A 24,940-nucleotide genomic window follows, 5' to 3' on the forward strand; every position below is an offset into this window, starting at 1 on the left:
CTCGCGGTTCTGAACCGCGAGCCGATGCAGCGTGTAAACACGCAGATACACACACATACTAACACACCGCGCATCTCTTCCCCCTTCTCTATACGTCTAACCCTCTCTCTCTCTTTCTATCCTTAATGGAACCTATCCCCATTAAACAGAGACATAGTAAAGCTTCATTTCCTTCACACTGCACATGCGCAGATAATTTTATGATACCTTGGATGAAAATGTAGGCAATTGGAGAATTCTCACCTTTCTTGCAGAAATAAAGGATTTAGAAATAAGCTTTAGAAATAGGCCTACTTAATTGGGTTCCATCCATTATTTCAAATCCGGAATATCAAATATCTTTCATTGTTAAGACGTATTAAACTACAGATTAAACTTGTCGGAATCACTTTTTAGTGAATACCCATTATCATTCTGCATTTCTGTATTGACTTTTATTCACTACAGGGTATAAGACCATCGATTTTTCTATTCTTTTTATCCAACCATCTCACAGTCATCATGTTCATTTTGTTGATTTTAATTATGTTTACTGAAAAAAAGAAAATGGGAATGAAATGAATGAATATCAAAACCTTATTTTGATATGCTCTCTGCCTCATGTTATGTTAGGATGGGCGTCAATTTGGCATCTTTTTCCTTACTACTTGTAGATAACCATGGGTTAAAATGAAGGGCGTTTGATCTCCAGAAAACAAATTGAAAGGGCAAACAAAAAAGGGGTTCATCACTCCCAAATGAAGGTCTTTTGGATTCTTCTCTCTCTCCCCCTCTCTCTTTCTGTCTGACTCTCTCCCTCTCTAATCTTGCAATTTCAAGGGAGGCACCCGAACCTTTTGGTTGTTGGGGGCTTCTTTTCTTAGAAAACATCAATTTTTTCCTGTTTTTTTTTTCACCGCAACGCATTTTCATGAAGTGCCCAAAATGACCTACTAAGAGTGCAGAAAGATCGAAGTGGTGGAAAGACGTCTAATTAAACATTATGGAAATTATTATCGAGGGTGTGTGCACAAATATACATGACGTTGATCACCCCCCCCCCCCCCCCCCCGCCCCGCCAGCCACTTATCAAGATCACGGGACTTCCTCAAACATGATAATGTTATATTGACTATAATTCATTTATGACATCATAAATCGTATAATTTTATTTACAATTTATTGCATATTGTAGGTGAACTGTACCGTTGATTTCGGTTGACTTCTCGTCCATTCAATCATAATTGAAAGTGCTGATTTTTTTTTTGCAAAATAGACATAATTACAGGGTACACATTACAAGGTTCTAAAGTGAGGTAGTTGTAAGTCGATAGAGCCAGCCGTTCTCATATGGCTTTAATTTCATGACAAAATATCATGACCCAAAGCTACTTGTAAATACAGACCCATCGCAGACGTTTGTTGTATCACGGTCAACTAGTGGGTAGTATTATACCATGGTGTTGTCAAAATGGTGTGGCCGACATTAATAATGTTAATATTACAGAACAAGGTTTACGGTAGTGTAATGGTGAGGTTCCAGGTCCCCCACCCCCCCCCCCCCAAAAAAAAAAAATGCTTAAATCTCCAAAAGGGTGGCAAAACTGTCACGATCATGACAATCCATTTCCCAACATCTGTCAATATGAACTTTGTCAGGTATTATGCTTGACCGTTGAACATGATCGTGAAAGCATAGGAAATGAATCAGATTTGAATCAGTGAGAATTTCAAGGAGTGTCTTTTATATGAATTTCACTGCCAAATATAACTAGCTACTGAATCCATTGGTGGGCTGAGAACAAACATTCGGTGAAAATATCTGACAAGACGCTTCATGAGACATCTTCCTGGTATACCTAAAGGTAATATAAGGCGGAAGGGTGGATATCGACTTAACACTTAAAACGATCAACGTCTGCTTTATAGTTTCCTTCGATAATTGGATACATATATGAACCACCCTCGTCATTAGTTTATTTATAGCTCACTCTCGAAAAATCTGTGAACTGTCATCATTATCATCGAGGGGATTTATTCATAAATGAATTGTTGACGGGTGCAGTCGAGTGTCTTCCTTGAGCTTCACCTACAGTTCTTTCAGCTATTATGGGTATATTTAAACTTGATGATCTTCTCAAGGATCTTGGTGAGTTTGGTCCTTACCAGAGGAGGGTGTTCGCCATCACCTGTTCCATAGTCTTCTTCTCGTCCTATGTGTCGATGATACCTGTCTTTCTGGCAGCAACAGTTGATCACTGGTGCGAGGTAAGACTTTTGGGATCCATAGGATTAAAACTGAAATATCCCAAGCTCAATTTACGAAAGGGGTTTTCTTCTCCTAATTCTTCTTCGTTACCGAGGGGGAAGAAGGTACAACGATCGAATTGATTCTCGACGGATTTCAAGCATTTTGTTTTTCATAGGAATTTTAAAATGATTTGTTATCACGTTGTGCTTTGATTCTAGGGGACACATCCAGAAAGATTTTAACAAAATTTCGTATTTGTACTCAATGTACCAGATGAAAGCATCTGTGAACTTGTATAATGTTTAAAAGTTTAGATTTTTTTTCAACCTTAAGTTTTTTTCAACTAGTTTCGTAATCAAAATATATATGTATATATAGGTATACGTATATATATATATATATATTTATATATATATATAAATATATATATATATATATATATATATATATATTATATATATACATATACAGCGCGTCCCAGAAAAAAAAAGAAACCAAAATTCAGTTTAATTTTGTACTATCATGATCATACATTTGCTTTTTTAAATGTATATAAAGGGAAATATATGCTTCTCTTCTTTCATTTAAAGCCCATCTCAACGGTCATAATGCATGCATGACTGAGTTATAACAATGGAAAGTTGTGCTAGCAAATTTTAATTTGCACGATTAAATTACAAATTTTAGTGGGTTTTCTGGGTTTTACTGCTATGTATTCGGAAATATTAATATTCATTTTTCTGTCATCTTTCATATGAGACGTCGTGCATAAAGTATGATTGACGCATCGTCGAGAAAACAAAGTTGTATGAAAACATGCTTGATTTCCACCTATTGCATGGACGGATCAATACAAAAACGAGCATTTCCAACAAAGCGGCATACAATGGGCTGATCCTGATGGAGCGAAGATGTTCCGTCACTCTGTCGGCAAGCCTCCTTTTCGTCTCTCCGATGTAAATCACCTTGCACTTGGAACAGTAATTCTTGGTAACACATGTGAAAGAGCCGTGGATCTGCCAGGTACCCTTCGGTCCGGATATCTCTGTCGCTGGTGAAATGACCCTACACGTGTTGCAGCGAGGTCTTCTTGCATGGTTTGCATCCGGCACCATCGATGTAGCATTGATCGAAGTGAGCTCGGATTTCGCACGAAGCTGGCGTACGTTCCTGACCTTCCGGAACGAGCTGAGAGGGGATTCATATAAAATTTCCGTAGTGGTAGGATGCTCGGTTGAAATATGAAAGTTATCCCTAGCCGACGTTCACTAGTGGGATGGTAAGCACGACTAACGGAATCCTTTGTAAAGCGTTCTTCTTCTGCTTGGGCCGAAGGAAATCCGCACGTGTTGATGCCTCGATCCTCTTAGCTGCCTTAGCCAGGATCTCATCCCGGTATCCTCGTTGTTTGAAGAAATGTCTCATTTCATCTGCTCGTTGGTTGTAGTCATCTTCCTATGAACAAATGCGACGGGTGCGAGAAAGTTGAGAAAATGGAATTAAATTCTTGCAAGCAGGTGGATGGGAAGATATGTAGTTCATGTAAGCATTGGAATCTGTAGGCTTGTAATGCACCGACGTGGTGGTACCCGAGCCTTCGATGGTGAATCTGAGGTCCAGGAAAGCCACGCTGACGTCTGACACTTCGTCGATAAGTTAAACTGAAGGATGCATATTGCCAAGTTGTTCAAAGAATTCCATAACTTCATCCTTGGAAGACACAGTAATTCCAAGATACGTGTAATCATGAATGTATATCCTTAGACGCAGAGGTTTGGGCCCTTCGTGATTGGACAAGAACCTGCTTTCAAATGAACAGGCAAATATAAAAAGTCCCATCTTAGTACCCATCTTCACGCCCTTCTTTTGTTAGTAGTATTTACCATTGACGCTGAATGCTGTACGTGTGAACGAGGTCAGTCAAGTGTATTATAGTGTCCTCGTCAGGTCTGTTAGCTGATAGATGACTCCGTAGAAAGAAACGAATAGCACTGAGGCCATCAGATCCGGGGATGATGGTGTATAGCGACTTGACATCTAAAGTGAAAAGACACTTGCATGTTCTGGGAGAGTGATTGTCTCAGTAACCCGGATCATCTCGGATGAGTCTCGTACGTAGGTCGGAAGAACCTTCACAAACGGATAGAAGATGCTGTGCAGATATTCACTGATGAGCTCGGTGGGACAGTTTATCGTAAAGAAAATCCAATGTTTTTTTCGAAGCATATAGAAGACAGGAGATTCTTAATTCAATTAATTCAATTTATGTTATCTCATGTTGACTTAATAAATTGTTCAAAGGGGGTACCCATCTTTGTTGTTGGCTTAATAAATTCATCATTTCCTGATGAAACTTTGATAAAAACAATTTACGGTTGTTTTGTTCACCTTTCATTTTGTCATATATATATATATATATATATATATATATATAGTGAAAGAAATGGATGAAGAGAACAATGGTAGGCGTAGCTTAAATCAAGGTTCCCCAGAGCTATCTACCCTTTGAAAAAATTGGTGATTCCGAAAAAAATGTCTCTGCCGGGAATCGAACCCGGGCCCCCAGCTTTGAACGCCGGTGCCTTAACCACTAGACCACAGAGACGGGTTAGTGGCTAGTGCGACCCCGATCTGTTTGACCGTCAGATAGACAGATTTTTGACACTATACCAATCATAATTTCCCTTTGTCGGGTGTAGATAGGTTTTGAACAATGACAAGCCGCCATGCCTCAGCTGGATCAAAGCTATAGAACAGTTCGTAGTTACTCATGGACAATTTTCGGTCAAATGATCTTTCATTTCTTTCATTATGATAGGCAGATTTCAAAGCAAAATATTACATAAGCTTGCCTTACATAGCAGGATGAAGAAATTGAATAGACCAGGTGACTAGAATAGCACACCAATGAACACTATATGAAGGTATTTGTTGCATTCCTACTTTAAATGCATATCATAGCATGTTGCACAATGTACTTGGCAAACTGTGAAAACCAGTCGTTCGTGGACGCGTTGTTGTTTTTTGTGGATGTAAATGAAAACCACAATTCAAAAGAATATATGAATAATCAAGACATCAAAGTTGGTGCTTATCTCATTAGATTTTAAACCACCATGTCACTTTAGTACAAATGACCTTCCTCTGATCATGCGTATAATATTTTGATCATGCGCAGAAAGGAACTACGAACTGGCTTACACGTATGGGAAAAAGGGTTCGATTCCCGGCAGAGACATTTTTTCGGCATCACCAATTTTTCCAAAAGGTAGATAGCTCTAGGGAACCTTGATTTAAGCTACGCCTACCATTGTTCTCTTCATCCATTTCTTTCACAAAATATTTAAATAGGAGTTGCCAAAAGCTGTTGTACATGTATAATTTCACACATGTATATATATATATATATATATATATATATATATATATATATATATATATATATATATGTGTGTGTGTGTGTGTGTGTGTGTGTGTGTGTGTTAGTGTATACGGGTTTATTTGAAAGTAATGTTCAGTTTTCTTTTTTTTAACTCTGATTTATGTTTCTATGGCATATAATGTGTATAAATCAGTAGTCGTTCTGGTGTTTTGCTACTATTTTGTGCACCGAATAGTATGTTTAGCAGATTCAATTCAATATTTCCATAAAATTTCTACCTTATCCCTGCTTCCCTCTCCATCTCCTAATTTCTTTTTAACATTCATATTCGACAGACGGACGATTGGTCTTCAAAAGTTTGTGAGGGCTCGGGATTGTCCGTAGAAGAATGCCAGATTGCCAAAAAGAATGCCAGCATCCCATTTAACTACACATCAGATGGAGAGCTCGTCTACGCTCAATGTGAGAAATATAATGTGTCAGGAGTTGGATTCTGGCCTGGGATGGATCCGTCCAATTACAGCAGCGAATCACTACCGCAGATTATCCCATGTGATCAGGGATGGGTCTATGATACCAGCCAATACAAATCTTCCATAGCTACAGACGTGAGTTGAGTTAAAAAAGAATCCCTATCTTTTCGTGTTTTCAGTTATGTGTGTGGGGATATGAGGGTGAGGACGTGAGTGTTTGGATAAGTTTGAAGAAAGTGTACGTGATCGTGTTTATATTGGCATTATTATTTTGTCACATAAAACGTGCTCCGACACTTTACCCCCTTTCATTTGAAAAAATTCCATACGCTATGTATACTAATATCAACAATGCTTGTAACATTTCATTGATGAAGGTTAAACAAGACCAATATATTATTAAAAACATGCAGAATATATTACCAATTTTAATGTGCTCGCATTTTTATCGGCATTATTATTTGTTTTCCTTCGATAAATTGGCTATCGATATTGTCTCTTTCTTTTTCTATCTCTTTCCATTCATCCCATTTATTTCATTCTGCTTGTATATGTTAAACACATTCAAGATTTGTGAGGACATTCTGTCTAATGATGACGAAGATATTGTTTGATCACTATCATTTAACTTACCTTCTGTATATAGTATTGTCCATGTTAACGGTGTTCACGTTGTTGTAAACAAATATTAGACACTTGCTGTAATCTTCGAAAACTCATACGATAGCCATAAACTTAATTTTTGAATTGCTCTTGAACGTGAGAGTTTTATCATTATTATATCTCACCATTGGACGGAGAATTCATAAAATTGTTCATTCAACAATAGGGATATAAAGTAACGTATTGACTCGTTGACTCTTTGAACCGTTCACTGTGATAGCCACACTATATTTATGACGTCATAGAATCTATATTCATAACCAATTGGGTATTCAGTAGGCGGGTTTATTGAGGCAGTAAATGTTTTTGGAGATATTGATCTTAAAAGTAACTCAGTATATGAAGTGCCTTATAAATTTTATGATGATGGTTACTATATTATTATAATTCAATGGGCTATAAAGGGGGAGTTCATCACCTGCCGCATCTTGCAATTTTTATTAATACTTCATTATCAGATGATAATGAATTTAATCCCTAAAATCATTTCAAGCAGATATAATCACTAAACTGGCAGTGATATATGATGTGTTTCGCCGAAACATGATATTAACTTCATTTTTAAACAACAATATAGTAAATTAAACCCGCAATCTGTCATATCCTGCAAGTTTACAAATATTTTCAGACTTGATTATTTTTTAATTAAATCTCTAAAATCAATTTAAACAGAGAAAATGACTTGGGGGTAATGTTCTGCTAAATGTTTCCCAGAAACATGGTATTTATTTTATGTTAAAACAGCATGATAGTCAAGCATTAATATCTTGTATCCTGCAATTATATCAACATCTAATCGGAGCCAGTTATCTTATATTTAATCCCTGAAATCATTCAAATGAGAGATAATAATTCCGAGTGACATTGATCTGTCATGTTTTTCCCCGAAACACTAGCTGTCCTTTTTGTTCAAACCGCACACTAGTAAATTTAAATCGTACTTGTAGTTGATTTCTTTAAGGACTCTAAACGACCCATTATTTGAATTGATTTTTTTCTGAGGAGTATCATTTGGGGAACGATCGTAACGATCGTTTTTTTTTCATGTTTATGTTCTCTAAAGTGAAGATATATTACAAATTTTGAAAAAAGGTTCTAATGATGCGTCACTAAAATATGACTAAAGTTAAAAATTCTATAGGATACCCCCCCCCCCTCCCGAAATAAAGGGGGTTCAGACAAGCCGATGTTTGTTATGTGGGGATTGCATAATAAGCAATAGGATATGATTTAAGATTAAAGTAATAATGTAATACATCAGTAATCATAAACGATATTAAAAATGAAAATGCTAATTCGTTAAAGTGATAATTTCACTTTGTTCTGATTAAAAAAATTCTCCTTTTGGTTCCTGAAAATGGGCTAAACATGAGGCTTATAGTGTAAAAATACCAACCCAAAAGTTTCAAAGTATTATATTTACAGGATCAATTTTATAACCTTGGAGATGTAAACCAAAGTTTGAAATAATTGGGAGTTGGTTTCAATGACTATGTGTATACAGGGAATCTGTGCACAACACATTAATTCTAGATGAACACAGCATGACCTACATACAGTGTGTACAAGGTATACACTGAATGTACAGTGCAGCTAATAGTGTGTGTATAGGAGATACACACAACAGAAGGCAGTCAAAATAGCCAACGGACTTTTTGAATTGGAGAAAACTGGTCATAAGCTGAACCCGTCTACTAGACGGTTCTCAAAATCAGGCTAATAAATTGCTACTTGTATGTAAATTAGAGTTTTTCATCCTCTATTTTGGTCTGTTTCAGGGTTTTTGAGGACAAATACAGGCACTCATACGCACGTTTCAACTCAGTTTGAGAATTTTTTTAATCAGCTGCTCACAATGTTAAACGATCCCTTTAATATTAAGAATATCAAAATAATCAAATTAAAGAAGAGAAAAAAAAACACGATTTTCCAAAAAAAATAATGATTGAAGTAAAAGTCATTATCCATTTTCCAGGATATCATATACATATAGTTCTTATCCAAATAATATTGAATTTTCTTTAAGATTGCTTTATCACTTCGAACCTAGGTAAATTCTTATCAATATTGTACCAATATAACCGTTATTTAATTACAATTAGAACAGGTTGCAATAAAATCTTTTGACGTTTCGTCACGCTCAGGTGAAACATAAACAATTGACATACAATTTATTGATACCTCTGCAGTTTGACCTGGTGTGCGGGAAAGAAGATCTTACTCAGGTATCCCAGTCACTTTATTTTGGAGGATATCTGCTTGGATCTCTCGTGTTTGGCTCCCTTGCTGATGTGTGAGTATCTTTTCCGTTGTATTAATACTTTCAATTTTTTTTCATTTATCACATTTTCTTATAATGGCTGTGGCATGATTAGTATTTCTGTACAATTACATGTCGTGCTCAGCTGAAAACTGTAAAGCGAAGAAATTTGCAGCTTGGTGAAGATCACTAAACTTTGCGACTGCAATTTACTGTGCAGTGAAAGAAACGCATTAATAAATGCATGATTTTAGCATGCTCTAACAACTGGTGTAAATTGCGGTATTTTATAGTGGATTGAACATTAAAACTACAATGATGGGATCTACCCCATCCCTTACAATCAATATTTACCCCTTATATTCTAGAATTGGACGATGGTGGTCTTTGATGATCTGTTTGATCGTACGGCTGATCACCGGGTTTGCCCTTGCCTTTTCTCCATCATGGTGGGTGTTTTCTACCATTCGATTCATCCAGGGATGCGTAGCAATCCCAATATACATCATTGCATTCGTCTTAGGTAAGGCATGTGGTTTATTTCCAATTCGTCCAATCGCCAACTCCTCTATTATCATTTGGTCTATTATCAGTTTGTCTACTCACCACATGGTCTACTTTCATTTAATCTAATGCCATTCCGTCTAATAACCAGTTAGTCCAATAGCCATTTAGTCCATATACCATATGGTGTAATTAAACTGACGTGTTGATTGTGCAAAATGAATGAAAAGAAAATGGGTATTAGACCAACTGGTTATTAGACGAGATGGTAATAGACGAAATGGTGATTAGATGAAGTGATGATTGGACCAAATGGTTATTGGACCAAATGGTTGTTAGACGAAATGTTGATGGACAGAATAGCATTAGACCAAATGAAGGTAGACCATGTGGTGAGTGGACGAGTTGGCCGTGGACGAATTGGAAATTTACCAGGCATGTTATAGTTTATCAAGTTAACTACCCATTCCATTGTGTTTTGTTGGATGTTGCTTTCGCTGATTTTACTGGCTAGCGTTTTCAAGGAATAATTAAAATTTGAATGTACAAATAATAATAATATTGTTTGTCCCCCAATTCTCTGTTGGCCACGCCTATAAAGTATAGATAGGCCCATTTACCGTTATCTGTCGGTGATAAATTCCACTCACAACATTGGATGTCATCAATCGGCACCACATACGCGGTTGCAGAATAGTTTTTGGAAGAGGGAGGCTGAGCAGAAAGTAGGTGGACGGACTATTCGAGAGAACACGTTAACATGGTAATTTTACGTTTTCCCAACGTTAACTGAAAAGGTTGGGTAGGTACTGTAACACCCTCAACCCCCTCAGCCCCCTTCCGCTGCCCCTAACATAGTATGGCTGTATACATTTTCTCCCTGGCATGTATAGTCTTTCACCCTTCCTTCATTATTTTCGGTTCTACATAGTTGTGGAACAGTTCAACATTATTTGAAAAAAAAATGTCGAACCATCTGATCTGTCACTCCCAGATGTCATGAAATCCTCGAGCTTTCTCTTGCTGATAGTGTAAGTTTTCTACCCCAATACCTCCATGCTTCCTATATGACATACTTTCATCTTCTACCCATGGACATGATGGAGCTATTAATTAATAGCTCCGTGTTCTAACCGTCTATTTGGTTCATATCTCTCTCATTCCAATGATAGCTAATGAATTTGCAGGCACGTCTAGACGTAACATCACCGGGATACTCTTTGCTGTCCCTTTCGCTACCGGGTACGTCTCACTTGCACTGGTTGCCTATTTACTACGCCACTGGAGGACCCTTGAGATGGTCGCCACTGCTCCTACATTTTTCCTCATGGCAATAATGTTGTAAGAAACGAACATAATCAATTTATGTATATTTACATGTATGGAGAGGATGATCATCATGAAGTAGCAAGAATGTAAAGATGGGCTTTTGGAGCATCCGAAATATTTTTTTGTGCTGATAGTGAATCGAAACAAAAGTCTCATCGGTATAACAACAGCGTAACTTTTAAATGCCTCCCCCCCCCCCCCCCTCTCTTCCGCTGCGTCGTAGAATGATGACTTTTCGTCTTTCATTTTTACCAGGCATTATACGATCATTATGTCGTTACGCTCTAAAATAAAGGATACTTTTGATTTTTTAGTAAGCTAATATGTTAAAAAAAACATAGTATTTCACAGCAATGACAGCACATTAAACTAAGGCATAGTCCTTTCTTTTCGGAGGAGCAATCATTGATATTTACCTCAAAATATGAAAAGATTCCTGTCAACATTGATTGCATTTGTTTTCGTTTGTTTTAAGGGGCTAGATTCTTGTTATTTCTAGAAGAAACTTTTCACTTTCTAATGTGAATTCTCTCAAGTTTCTCTTTAACAAGTAACAACTTCAGGTTTGAGTAAATTGTTTTAAGAATGAGAGCTTTTATAATCCTGGAAAAAACTACTTAATAATACATCCAATTTTAAACACCTTTCGAAATATATTATATAACCCTCTATCTCCAAGGGAAATAAATGTCAATAAAGTGATCCACCTCTCTGAATCACCATTCTTTCTCTTTTGATTTAGATTTTTACCCGAGTCGGTGAGGTGGCAGATATCGAACGGTAGATATGACCAAGCAGAAAAGACACTCAAGATCTTGGCTAAATCTAACAAGAAGACACTTCCTGAACCACTCTTCACTGATCAAATCAAAGATGAAATGGTAAGAGAAACCGTACTTATAATCAGAATCATGACATAAGAAACCATTACGAAATTACAGCGATAATGATGCTTTATATTCTTATGAAGATAATGATAATGATAATAATGATAATAACAACAAGAGGGAGAAAAAGGGGAGGAAAAGGAGGAGATTAAAAAGAAAAAGAACGATATTAATAGTATTAAGATAATCGTAGCATTTCCCCCCGAGAACTATAATCATGCAAAGGTCTTTGCTCAAGGACAGGTAAAGGCTTTTATCGATTATCCAACCATCAGTTAATGAGACAATAATTCCAGGTTAGTTTGTGCAAAAGAAGACTGGCATCAGTAGTTTCAGATTGATGGTGGTCAATTCGTCCACTACCTTTCGGACTTTGATATTGTCTAAAACACCAAGCCTTCAGTAAAGAAATCTCTAATCTTATCAACAAACCACCTGCAGAGATTGCGTCTTCATATATTGATGGTGCAAGGAACTTTTTTTGTGGGGGGGGGGCTTTTGCCAGCTTCTCCCCAGTTTACAATCTTTGTCTTAAAATGTTTGTTTGGAGTTAAAAATGATATCCATTGCCATGAGCACAACGTGATGTAAAGCTACTTTATGTTTAATCACTGTACACGATAATATTAAAAGTAAATAAAATTATGTTGACAGTCCTTTCATGGATACTGATCATGACATTAAAAAAAATCTTCTTTATTTAATTGTAACTAGAAATCCAAAGATCCGGGACATCAGCCATCGGCCTTGGACCTATTCCGAACCCCCAAGATGCGAATGCGAACTATTAATCTCACATTTACCTGGTTGGTATATTTCATCACAACTTATTTATGTTTTCATTGCTTTAGTGTTATTCGGTAACTAAAATACGGCTAGTCAACGTTATCAATGCTAGTTTCGAAGGTTCTTCCTATTTTCATTTTCCACCACAAATCAAAAAAAGAGGAAAAACTACGAGATTTATTATCTCTCCAGAGTATTCGATATCCGAGTTAGGGACACTGGGTAGGGCTAGATCTAATTCAAATTCAAAATCAAATTCAAATTTATTTATTTCACTGACCTTCCATCAAACAAAAACAAATTGTAAACCATATATAACCATAAATATTTGTATCCGTTGCAAAAAAAAATAATAATACATATGTTTAAAAAAATAATAAAAAAAACACTTAGACAATTTGGGCAACACATTGTAGGTTTTAAATATGTATACTATTTTTCAATAGAAATTAAATTAAGATGGAAATGGAGGGACCCACTAAAAAGCAATGCTTGTACAATGTGGGCCCCTCAAAAAATAGATAACACAACAAATAACAAAATAACAAAGTGCAAATACAGACATATGTAATCAAATGAGAAAAAAAAATTAGAGAGAAATAATATTCACAAAATAAATACAAAGTTAACAAAAAATATAGTTTGATATAGGACAAAACAACCCGTCCTAAAATATATCCACCCTTCCCCACGCCACCCTCCCCCCCCCCCCAGAAAAAGAGAAGAAAAAGGGGAGAATGCCCTGAGAAGATGGATGGGTGCTGCTGAACGTAGGTAGAACATATGCCATCGTGGACTCAAGCAAACTGGACTCAATGATGTGTATAAAAGGAGAAAAAATATGTAAAATAACCTGGAAAGAATATAATGCACGAAAAATGTGATTGATGCCGTGAACAAATAACCGGTAGGAAGGTGGATAAGCGGACAGGAAGGAAAGAGAAAATAGAGGAGAGGATAGACACAATAATGTATGAGGTTCAATGACGAGCACATCTGAGAAGGACTTGTGTCACATTTGTTTTTTTTTTCCAATAAAAAAGGATAATATTATTTTATGTTTTAATTATAGTCTTTATAGTAATAATGATGACTTGACAGAGATGATGAAATTAGACTTAATTTGGGAGTATATTATAAGATTTTAATAGAGATAATTAGAATTTAGTCTTAAAAGAGTTCAAAGATTTTGCAGTTGTTATATCATTATGAAGTGAGTTCCATAACTTCGGTCCATCATATATAAATGTGTTCTGAGCCAGCAAAGTTCTTAAAAGTGGTAAATGGAATTCACACAATCGCCTTTTTGGAAAGTTATGAATGGATTGATTTTTTGGAAACATTGAATTAAATACATTTGGGAGGTTGTTGTTGTTATAGTTATACATAAACTGACCGAGATTAAACAAATATAAGTCTTTAATTTTCAATATTTTATGTTGAAAAAATAATGGGTCAGTATGAGACAAATATGCTGTGTGACTTATGATACGAAGAGACTTCTTTTGTATTAGGAGTAATTTGTCTAAGAGTGTTTGTTGTGTATTACCCCACGCTAAAATTCCATAATTTAAATAAGGCAATATAAGGGATGAATATAATGTAAGCAGGGATGATAATGGTAAACAAAATTTAAGCTTGTTAATTATACCAATGTTGCGTGAAATAGTTTTACGTATGTTATCTATATGGAATTTCCATGAGAGCTTATTATCGACTGTTATTCCAAGAAACTTAATATGGGATACATTTTCCAAGGGAGTTCCATCCAAAATAATATCAACAGGAAGTGTATTTATAGAGTTGCTAAACAACATATATTTAGTTTTTTGAAGATATATTGACAATTTATTTGCTCTTATCCATTGGGTGACATTTTCTAGTTCAGAGTTGATTATATTAGCAAGGTGAAGAGGATTTTTATGTGAAAAAAATAAGTTAGAGTCGTCCGCAAAGAGAATGAAAGAAAGAACATCTGATGATCTACAAAAATCATTAATATAAAAAAACTATAACCAAAATTGGGCCTAAAAGACTACCCTGTGGAACTCCACAATTAATTTTTTTCATTTGAGAATTGCACCCGTTTAAAAAGACATATTGCTTCCTATTCAAGAGGTAGCTCCCGAACCACTCCAAGGCCCTCCCACGCACTCCATAATGATGTAATTTGTTAAGTAAAATATCATGATTAATGGTGTCGAAGGCCTTGGAGAAGTCCAGGAACAAACCAATTAAATGTGAAGATTTATCGATTGAATGTGCCGCTTTTTCAATGAAACTCAATAATGCATGTGTAGTGCTATGCTTTTCCCTAAATCCAAATTGGGAATTTGAAAGTATATTATTTGATTTGAAAAAAATTATAGTTCGTTTATAAATAAACTTTTGTAGTATTTTCGACAATGTAGATAACAAAGAAATCGGGCGGTAATTATTAACATCTAATTTGTCACCCTTTTTAAACAAAGGAATGACCTTTGCTATTTTCATGCTCTCGGGGACAATGCCGTTAAGAAGTGACAGATTGAATATATGAGTTAGGGGATCCGCAATTGAAGATATTATCCCCTTGAAAAGAAAATTATTGATGTCATCATGTCCTGTACTTTTTTAGAACTAAAATCAGAAACAATATTAATTATCTCCTGATTATAAGTTGAAGCGAGAAACATTGAACTAGAATTTGGTGGGCCTAAAAATTCAGATAAGTGTTTTGTTGCGGGAGGAATATTACTTGCAAGATTTTCCCCAATGGAAGAAAAGTGATTATTCAGGATACTACAAATTTGGTGAGAATCTTCAAAAATTATATCGCCAGATCTAATTTTTGTAATATTAGATTTGTTATTTGATATATTCATTGCTTGTTTTAAAACTTTCCATGTATTTTGCACATCACGCTTGTAAAGTTGTAACTGATTAGTAAAATATATTTTATTTTCTAAACGTATAATCTTTGTCAATGTATTTTTATAACAAGTATACTTAAGTTTGGATTGCTCAGAGCGTTTCATTTTGTATTTATAATATAAATTATTTTTTATATTTATCGAACGCAAGAGCGATTTAGAAATCCATGGAAGCTTCGGTGATTTTTTGTAGTTGATGGCTTATCTCTAAGTTTCGGAATATGAGTGTCAAAGTGTAGATTAAAAATGTTAATAAAATTTTCAAAGGACAAGTTAACGTCATTATTATCAAAACACAAGACCAATCAACATCGTCTAAAATAGCACCAAGACGAGCTATATTTTCGTGCGTTATTCTTCGCTTTAATGGACGGCTATATATGTTATTGAATCTGTCTTTTAAAGAGAAATTAGTCGAGACAGGGAAGTGATCTGTGATATCAGAAAGTAGTATGAAGCAATCGGGTGGGGGAAGAACATTACAGAAAATATTATCAATAAGAGAAGCGGATTCATTGACTATGCGTGTGGGTTTAGATATTAAAGGTAAGTAAGAAGCGGATATAAATATTTCCAAAAAATCTTGTGTAACATTATTTTGTTTTAATAAATCAATATTAAAATCGCCCATTATAAAGCAATTTTTACTATCAAAAATTTTATTTTTAACCAAGTCTGAGAGATGATCTAGAAATGATTTGATATTCGAACTCGGAGGCCTGTATATAACACCTTTGATAATGTTTTTGCTGTTAGGGATAGTAATTTCAATAAAAAGATATTCAATTGTATCAGTCATGCTGTTAAAGCTAAATGATAGTAATTGCAGTAAAACGCTAATTTCGTGAGAAAGTCTGTAAAACTAAGGTTAAGTAAGACTATATCATCGTGAATCTAGATTTGGTACAGTTACATAAACTGAACTTTGTGAAATCATAAAATCTAAGCTGAAATACGATCACACTGAAAATCGCCAACACAGATAGGCACACGTGGGACAGTGTATTATTATTGCTGGAATAAAGACCCGACGGAAGTGACCGAATCCGCGCTTATTGTGCTTATTTCTCAGCAATTACACAATTTCTTCCAGAATCCTTTGGCACATATTTTTTATTCATACAAACAGACACTTGGGTGGTCATTATATTAGATTCTGTAAAAAGTCATTTTGAGATCGTTACCAGAACTGGAATTTATCTTTATGCTCGTCTCGAACTACATAATCATAAGATTGTGAAACGTATAACGCAACGCTCCCACCCACCCTATTTTGTATGTTGTTAACTAAAAGATCACATCCATCGAGAGCGAATGGAAGGCTTGAATCATGAGAATAACCTACTACTGAGAAAATTTGCATGGTGGGATTATTTAAAAGTAACCGTAATTCATCAAAGTGTTTGATAATGCTCCTAACATTAAGGTGTATAAGAGAAAAAGAGGAGTTATCATATTCCTTAACAACATTATTAAACTGGTTATGGGTGACGTATTCAGAACATGGACTTTGAAATTGGTTTTCAGTGTCAAAATCATAATTCAACTCTTGTGACGATGAATTAAATTTGTCTGTAACATGATTTTCAAAGGAAGTAACATAAGGATTTATGTTCATTCACTTTCTACTAAGGGTGGTCTAAACAAGTCAAGAAAGTCATCATCGTTAATTGAATTGAATGGTGTATCTACCGAATTTGCCATATTAAAGAGAAATCAGAAAACACATTGTTTTAGTTGACATTAAAATGTCGATAACAGGAACAGTGAAATCTGAAATACGAGTCTCGGTCAGGAACAGATATACAACAGTCATGTGCATGAATGAGAAGAGGTACTGAAGCTAAAACGAAAAGAAAGGGAACTTACAACATACAAAGCACGATACACAAAGGCGGTTCAAGGAACCTATGAGCATGATGAGAGAAGAGGCAAAGGAAGTCCGCTTATTGTGTATTGAAGGGTGAACAAGCCGTAGTTTTTAGCATGTACATTGTCCGTTGCTTGAGCCCACGAAGGCACCTGTAGAGGACAGAAGGGAGCAAAATAATGGTAAATGAAAATGACGTATCATGTAAGGGAGGTTCAAGCGAGAACCCGATTTCACAAAATGAAAAATGTATACTTTTTTGAAATAACACCCTGTTATAAGTATGGAACAAAAAGGAATTAATGTAAATCATACGCATTCAATTAGCAAAGTGTTTAATCATATCTTAAGAAAAGGGAAAAATAAGAACTCTGGCTTTGAAAATAAAGTTTACGTCAGATGTAAATGGATAAAGTGGAAAAAGCTTAACAAGAATCGTACATGTCTGAATATGTTGCATTTAAATAATCAAAATGTATCTCCTTAAAATTAAAGTAACATTTGTATATATATTGGTTCTAGCATGCATGCAATTATTAACGACTTAAGTTATTACTTATACATAGTATGGAATCGTGTGTAAAAAAGCTTACCCACAGTTAAGATGCTGTTTTGATGGGTACTGTGTATACATAGTTGGGTGTGAGCGGAGGCCGTAACAACTCCAATGGATGAGCGATTTGTATAATCGTTGAAGACTTCATTGAGAAGGAATTAGTAGATTTGATAGAACAATACACTATAGGTCACGACCCAACAGGGTCGCCTAGTTCTCAATATCTAAATTATTTGGAAAGCGAGAACCAAACGACCATGATGGGTCATGATCAAGAGTGAATGTATGAAGTAATATGCGTAATAACAAGGTTGCAGTGATGCGAGGGATCGCATGGAGGCTACCCTCTATTATTAAGGAGGATTAAAGTCCTCTGCACATTGGGCTCGAAATCAATTCCTCATGAAAGGAGAGTTTAGAAAGAATAGCATTCAAAAGGAAGGATCATAAAATAACCAGTGAATGTGTGAAATGTAATGGTGTTAACCTCTTAGATCCGTCCCCAATATATTGTTTAAAAAAAATCCTGAACGAATTCCAGATTGGTATGAGCCTGAGGGCAAAATATGTGGGAAGGAGAGAAAGGTTAATACAAATAATGTGAATACAACAATGACACTAACAGAAGACCCTGGTTCATAATGATCATTGTATGAACGCTCTGATCTATTTAGCGTTAATTGAGTTATTTGGGAGGAACAGAGTCCCCCTTTATCAATTATCATATAGACAAATGACTTATCTAACCAAATGGCGCCAGTTTGAGGCGTGAATCGAAGCAAATTCTTCATGGGAATATCGGACAGTGTATTTGCATAGAAAAGAAAGGAAAAGATCGAGATTTGACTGTTTGAGGTTACGAGAAAATATTTGTATCGTAACTAATCGGTGCAAGGTGGTACCATTATTGACACAATAATACACTTCTGAATTATGCAGTGACTGTTTTAAATCAGGCCGTGCAAATATAATATAGGGAGTTGGAACTTTTTTTTTGTTTCTCCGACTAACATTTACCAAAACCATTGACATGATTGATAGTGTATTTTGGAGAGGAAGCTTCACAATATAAACACGCAATGTAGCAAACGAATTTTGTTGAGATTTACTTACGGTTTAAGAAATTTACAAAACAAAAAAATAAAGATTTTCCAATTATGATTACCTCTGATTAAGTCACCCTTTTCTGCCATTCGCTTCAGGATGGTAAACGCAGTCGTGTATCATGGACTGTCTTTGAATACTTCCAATCTTGGTGTCAACGATTACCTGGCCTTTGCAGTCTCAGGAGCGGTCGAGATACCAGCCTATTTCTTTTCATCAGTATTGATCGAGCTGATCGGTAGACCCAAGAGTCTTTGCGGTCTCCTCCTTCTCAGTGGTGCATCCTTACTCTCTACCGCCATTTTTCGTAAGTCACTGGTTTTATTTTCCTTTTTAAGCTTTCTATTAAAAAAGTGGCACGTCACTAGCGACCGCCTAACGTAACCGTTGACAACAATCATGACAATGTGATAGCTCCAGATTAAGGATAAACATTCAAATTGACTAGATCATTAGGCAGCTGGGTACAACTAATGTGTCTTCTCCAAATTCTGACGTATATTCTAGTCAGAAATAACTCTGTTCTAGTAAAATACGACTAGAAAATAGTCAAATATGACTAGAATAACAGTTCCAGCCATCTGACTCGATTATCTAGTCATTTTGACTGATTTCTTTTGAGAATATACGCATTATTTGAAAGGCCAGTGTATTATTAGGATTGGATCCCTCTTCGTTGGTGTTAAACTGGTCTTATGGGTTAGGCGGGAGTCACCGTATTTTACGCCACTCTTCCGATACTATATAACCACCATTGGACAGGCCACCAACCTGCCTTTGTCAGAGGTAACATTATTAATAATATGCCTACCATAGTAGCCATAGCAATGGACACTCGAACATAAATTTGGTTTCGAGCCCGGGTCACCAAATGAAGACAGCCCTCTGTAATGACTGAGCTCATATCCCCTCAAAATGTATGTTGCTACTCAGTTGCCTCCTCGTGAAAGTGATATCGTTGTTTCGTATTCTGAACTTATACTGTTGATAATAGCAAAGCAACAGTACACTGGTGGAAATTACACCAGGGCCTCGTAGCACAAAGCTTTGCGATGAACGAATAGCAAATATGAAATAACACTTCTGATTGGTTCCTGGTCAGTATTTTGCGCCATTTATCCCTTGTATAACTGGTCTTGATTGATCAGTTAGCGACTGATCGCTAATCATTGTGTTAGAAAGCCCAGATCAGCAAAAGCTGTTACGTTATTATCAATGACATGCCATCGGTCGGTTTGGAGTTGCTTCCGTTTGGTGTGACTGAACAATAGGCTAAAGATAACGTCGATTTTGATTATGCATAGTACCAAGCAATTAATTTAACAAACTGATAGATGTCACACTTAATTCAATTTGCCCATTGTGTGTGTAGCTCCTGGGACAGCACTGACGGCTGTTGCTATGGTAGGCAAATTTGGAATATCTGCCGCATATGCAGTCATCTATCTGTATTCGGTTGAACTATACCCGACATCGATAAGGTACGAGCTCACGCGCTTGTTCTCGCCCCCCCCCCTTCTCTCTTTTCCTCTTTCTCCCTCTCTCAAACCCTCTCCTGCTCTCCTGTTCCTCTCTTTCTCTTTGATATATTAATGTTCATTGAAGTTATATTAAGCAAAGTTTCACGAAACACGAAAACACCATGGATTGTTTATAGGCCTAACAAAATAGTCAAAGGACATCCTCTTTTCTTTCATAGCCATGGATCAATGAAAAATCAATTTCCAAAACAATACACTGGTGTAACTGAACAACAATATCAGAAAGTGATAAGCATCATTGACAACTTTGCTGCTATATATGCACAAATATTATCTGGATACATGATGATAACGGGCCTAAATTCAAAAGATGTTTTAGGGACCACCATATTCCGTTCATTTTATTCTTAAGCTTTTCAACCCTGCGCGTCTTTTTTTAATTCCATTGGCCGTGTAGATGACAGTGTTTGGACTGACCCAAGTTCATAAAGGTTTAAGTCAAATACCGCGATAATGCAGCCATATTGCAGTATTCCTAGGCGTAGACTCTAATTACCGTTCAATCTACTCAAACTTCATTTTGAAAAGAAACTTCTCATTATCAATAAACGATGTTTTGATAAATCTGTTTAAATTCTAAAGTGTATTTACAAAGATAAGAATTTTTTCATAAAAACGGTATTTTTAAAAGAAATTACGAGAATCCTCAATTAAAAGAAAAAAGACATTCAACCAACCGCCGTATTATATCAGAAATCTTATTTTCGAATTTAGTCGTCTTTTTTTACCGAAGTAAAATGAAAAGAGTGCGTGGTTTTGAATCATTAACATTATATTGAAGTATTGGCAAATATGAGCTGATTTAAATGCACGTTAAGCGTAAACGCCTCCGTTTGCCTTTACGTTTATTGTCACTCTCCGAATACTGTAATTCAGGAGTGCTGCGATGGGCGCCTTTTCAACCTTCTCACGCATCGCTGGTATCATCTCCCCCCTCATGCTCACACTCTCAAAGTATTGGAATCCCCTTCCTATGGTGATCTACGGAGCAGCAGGTGTAGCCGTAGGGTTATCCACCCTCCTCCTCCCTGAAACACGTGGAATGAAGCTACCGGACACGCTGGAAGAAGGAGAGAACTTCGGAATGTAAGCGAACTATAATTATTAAAAAAAGTAAATTATTGTTATCATCACCTTCATCATAATTAATTTGATAAATGTATATAACTTACTATTATTATCATTACTATCATTATTTACTATTTATTATAGGTGGTAATAGTATTAGTATAGGAGTAGACCGAGTTAATGATGATGATGATTATTATTATTAATGTTTTTATTATTATTATCATTTATTATCATTATCGTAAGATAACCTTTAAAACAGACTTACTGAAGCTTTTCGACATGCACTCATCGAAGTAAATTCGCATGAATGACTTAAACGCCAGAGCAAAACAAAATATCATTCTATCATTATATATTACTTTGCTCTAGCGTTTTAGTCATTTATGCGATTTTACTCCGATGAGTGCATGTCTAAAAGATTCATTATGTCCGTTTTTAAGGCAATTTTACGATTTTGCAGTACCAAACACTATTTAATTATTTATTTATTATTATCATTATTATTATTATTATCATTATTGTTGGAGTCACCATTATTACCATTGCTATTTTTTGTTGCCGTTGATGCTGTTGTTGCTTCTTTCAAATTTTGTACGATTGTATCATAAGTTACAACCTTGCATTCATACGTTATTACCTTTGTCATGATACGCTCACACTTTTTTCACAAACAGGACAAGTGTGGAAGAAGAGAAGATGGATGTAACATTTAAGGAGGCGTCTGTGCAAGTCACCCTGCCCGAGAAAGAGAAAGAATCATTTGATTAATTTTCGAAAGTTTATTTTCGGAAAAAGTACGATTTATATGAAGTACGGGTCTCCCTTACTCGTGTTACTTTTCGGATATATCATTGCAACTATAAAGACCAGTGCTCTTGGAATATTAAAGGAAACCAAATCCCAATGAATCAATCTGAGCAGAAATAGTAAAATGGGAGGAACAATTTAAATCAAATTTCATCAAAATCGGTTATATAATAAGAAAGTTATGGAATCTTTAAAAGCCTTGATTTTCTATGAATTGGGGTCCTCAAATCGGCAAACATGATTCAAAATGGCAAATTTTTAATGTAATTTCTGCACATATTTCCCCATTATCTGTCACATCGCATAATACGTATATGAGCATAGCAAATGTTATGAGAAAATACATTTCGCACCACATATATCACGGTCAGGAAGAGATAATCAGAAATATGTAAAAATAAAGTGAAAAATCTTAAAATATGTGTACAAAACAAATTTAGAGTCAGTTCACAAAATCGGCCATTTTGGAGGATGTTTGCCAATTCAAGGATCGCTATGGAAAGTGTTGCAAGACTTTTCAAACTTGTATAACTTTATTATGTTATAGCCGATTTTGACGAAACTTGTTTTTTTTTAATTGCTCCTCTTTAGTAATTCTACAAGTTTTTATCCCAGATTACCATTTATTTGGTAAAGGTTCACCCTTCTGTTGTTAAAGCCTATCTTTAGGTTTGATAAATCCCCCAAAAAATGAATGTCACTATTAATTTTCATTACTAGATCATATCGATCCATGTGCTCCAAAACGGTTGTGAATTTATGGTTATAAACTAAAATGTGTTTTGTTTGATAAATGTACAGATTTTACATCACAATCGGGTGCCAAATCAACATAACAATGTCTGCATATTTTTAGTTATATGAAATACCTTCTCAATCATGGAATGGGCTGAGAATTTTAGGACATGATGTTTGTCAGTGCATGCAGCTTTCTATCAAATTATACCCCTTTCATAAACCTATCCTCCAATTAGCCGCCTAATAGTAATGCGGATAATTCAATAAAAATTGCGTTCACAAACTCCCAAAATTATCCGCATTATTTTTACGAGCGCCCTTCCTGAAAAAGGCGGATAATCGTCATGACAACTGGACACCCCCCTCCGATGCGGTTGTGTTGGAAAAGGGTGACCTTGTGACCGCACCATGGCAATTATCCGCATTATTTGGAACTACGTTCATAAACTCAAAATCTTGTCCCGATGCTGCTATTATGCGGATAATTGCAGCATCAAAATAATGCGGATAACTCTGGTCCTCCTCCGATTTTATGACCAAATTATGCTGCTATTAGCCGCATAATTGGGTTTATGAAAGGGGTATTAGTAAATATGTAAAATAAGTGCTCCACCCGCTATTCCAAATAAAAAAATACATTAAAGCGTTCGCGTTCTTCCAACGAAAGGTCGGGAATATCGATCCATGTACGGTCTGTATGCGCCCAATATACGCGTAGCACGTCGGCAACGCGTGATGCATTCGTTGCAAGCCCGTTTAGCGCCTTTTCCAGATTCCTTACAAGAGTTGGGCGCACAACGACGCACCTATCTGGGTTTTTTTCCATTTTTGACTGAAATTCAACGCGCGGGCCGTGCGTCGGGCAATATGTGACCGGGCCTTAATCAAGAATATCAAAACTGAATAATAAAGTTTTGGCATTTTAGCCCCTACTGTATAGGTATTGATCAATATCCTTTATTATATGTAGCAGATGCATTGTGTTACTAAGAACGTTTAAAGGCTGGCATGCATGGAGATTGGCGTTCCAATAATCAACAAGTTTGTTCAATCAGATGTATGTTACTATATATGTAAGCACAATAGAAAATACGACTGCCATCCCCCTTGCGACATGAATGATGATCATGCAACAAAATGCAAATGGGGCATTATCGGGCTATATCCCCGCCCGATTGTGTTTATCTGTTGACGAATTACCCCCCACTGAAAATATACAAAAATGAAAATAGTTATCTCCTCAGAGACCGATAAGGTTGTTTTCGACAAGGGGCTTCAAGTATTAGCTGACATAGCAACGTATCTTTCTCTGTGCATGACTCTCTTCATTAAAAGTTATTTCCTTAAGGGACAAGTCCATCCCCAACAAAAAGTTGATTTGAATAAAAATAGAAAAATCCAACAAGCATAACACTGAACATTTCATCAAAATCGGATGCAAAGTAAGAAAGTTATGAAATGTCAAAGTTTCGCTTAATTTCACAGAACAGATTTATGCAAATGGGGAGAATGATGAGGTCATCCACTCACTATTTTGTATTTTATTATATGAAATATAAAATATTCCAATTTTCTCATCATTGTCATGTGAAACAACAAATAATTCCTCCCTGAACATGTGGAGTTAGCATTGTTTAAAACTATATGGTTCAGTCAAGTTGGTCCTTTTTGTGAAATCTGTAAAAAGTTAAATATTGTGTAATTCAAACAATAAAAACAAAAGAAATACTGATTGAGGGACGTCATCGTCTGTCTCATTTGCATGCCATCGAGTTCTGCATATCCCTTTTTTGTGAAGATAAGCGAAACTTTGACATTTCATCTTTA

General features: G+C 35.8%; 1 protein-coding gene across 2 annotated transcripts; it reads left to right on the forward strand.

Moving 5' to 3' along the window:
• Positions 1-1,588: 1,588 nt before the first annotated feature.
• On the forward strand, positions 1,589-24,050 carry LOC129258954 (organic cation transporter protein-like). 2 transcript variants are annotated; one of them, XM_054897204.2, is made up of 11 exons: positions 1,589-2,247; positions 5,948-6,220; positions 8,938-9,041; positions 9,377-9,531; positions 10,685-10,853; positions 11,584-11,722; positions 12,443-12,534; positions 19,055-19,263; positions 20,329-20,437; positions 21,374-21,583; positions 22,243-24,050. In XM_054897204.2, the coding sequence occupies exons 1-11, from the start codon at positions 2,089-2,091 to the stop codon at positions 22,334-22,336; spliced, it is 1,713 nt and encodes a 570-aa protein (XP_054753179.2). In that variant the 5' UTR covers positions 1,589-2,088; the 3' UTR covers positions 22,337-24,050. The 2 variants fall into 2 exon arrangements, with proteins under 2 accessions (XP_054753179.2, XP_063954523.1); XM_064098453.1 differs by lacking the exon at positions 1,589-2,247 and adding an exon at positions 3,373-3,509.
• Positions 24,051-24,940: the final 890 nt, after the last annotated feature.

The sequence above is a fragment of the Lytechinus pictus genome, chromosome 4 (genome assembly GCF_037042905.1).
Source record: "Lytechinus pictus isolate F3 Inbred chromosome 4, Lp3.0, whole genome shotgun sequence".
Lineage (NCBI taxonomy): Eukaryota > Metazoa > Echinodermata > Echinoidea > Temnopleuroida > Toxopneustidae > Lytechinus > Lytechinus pictus.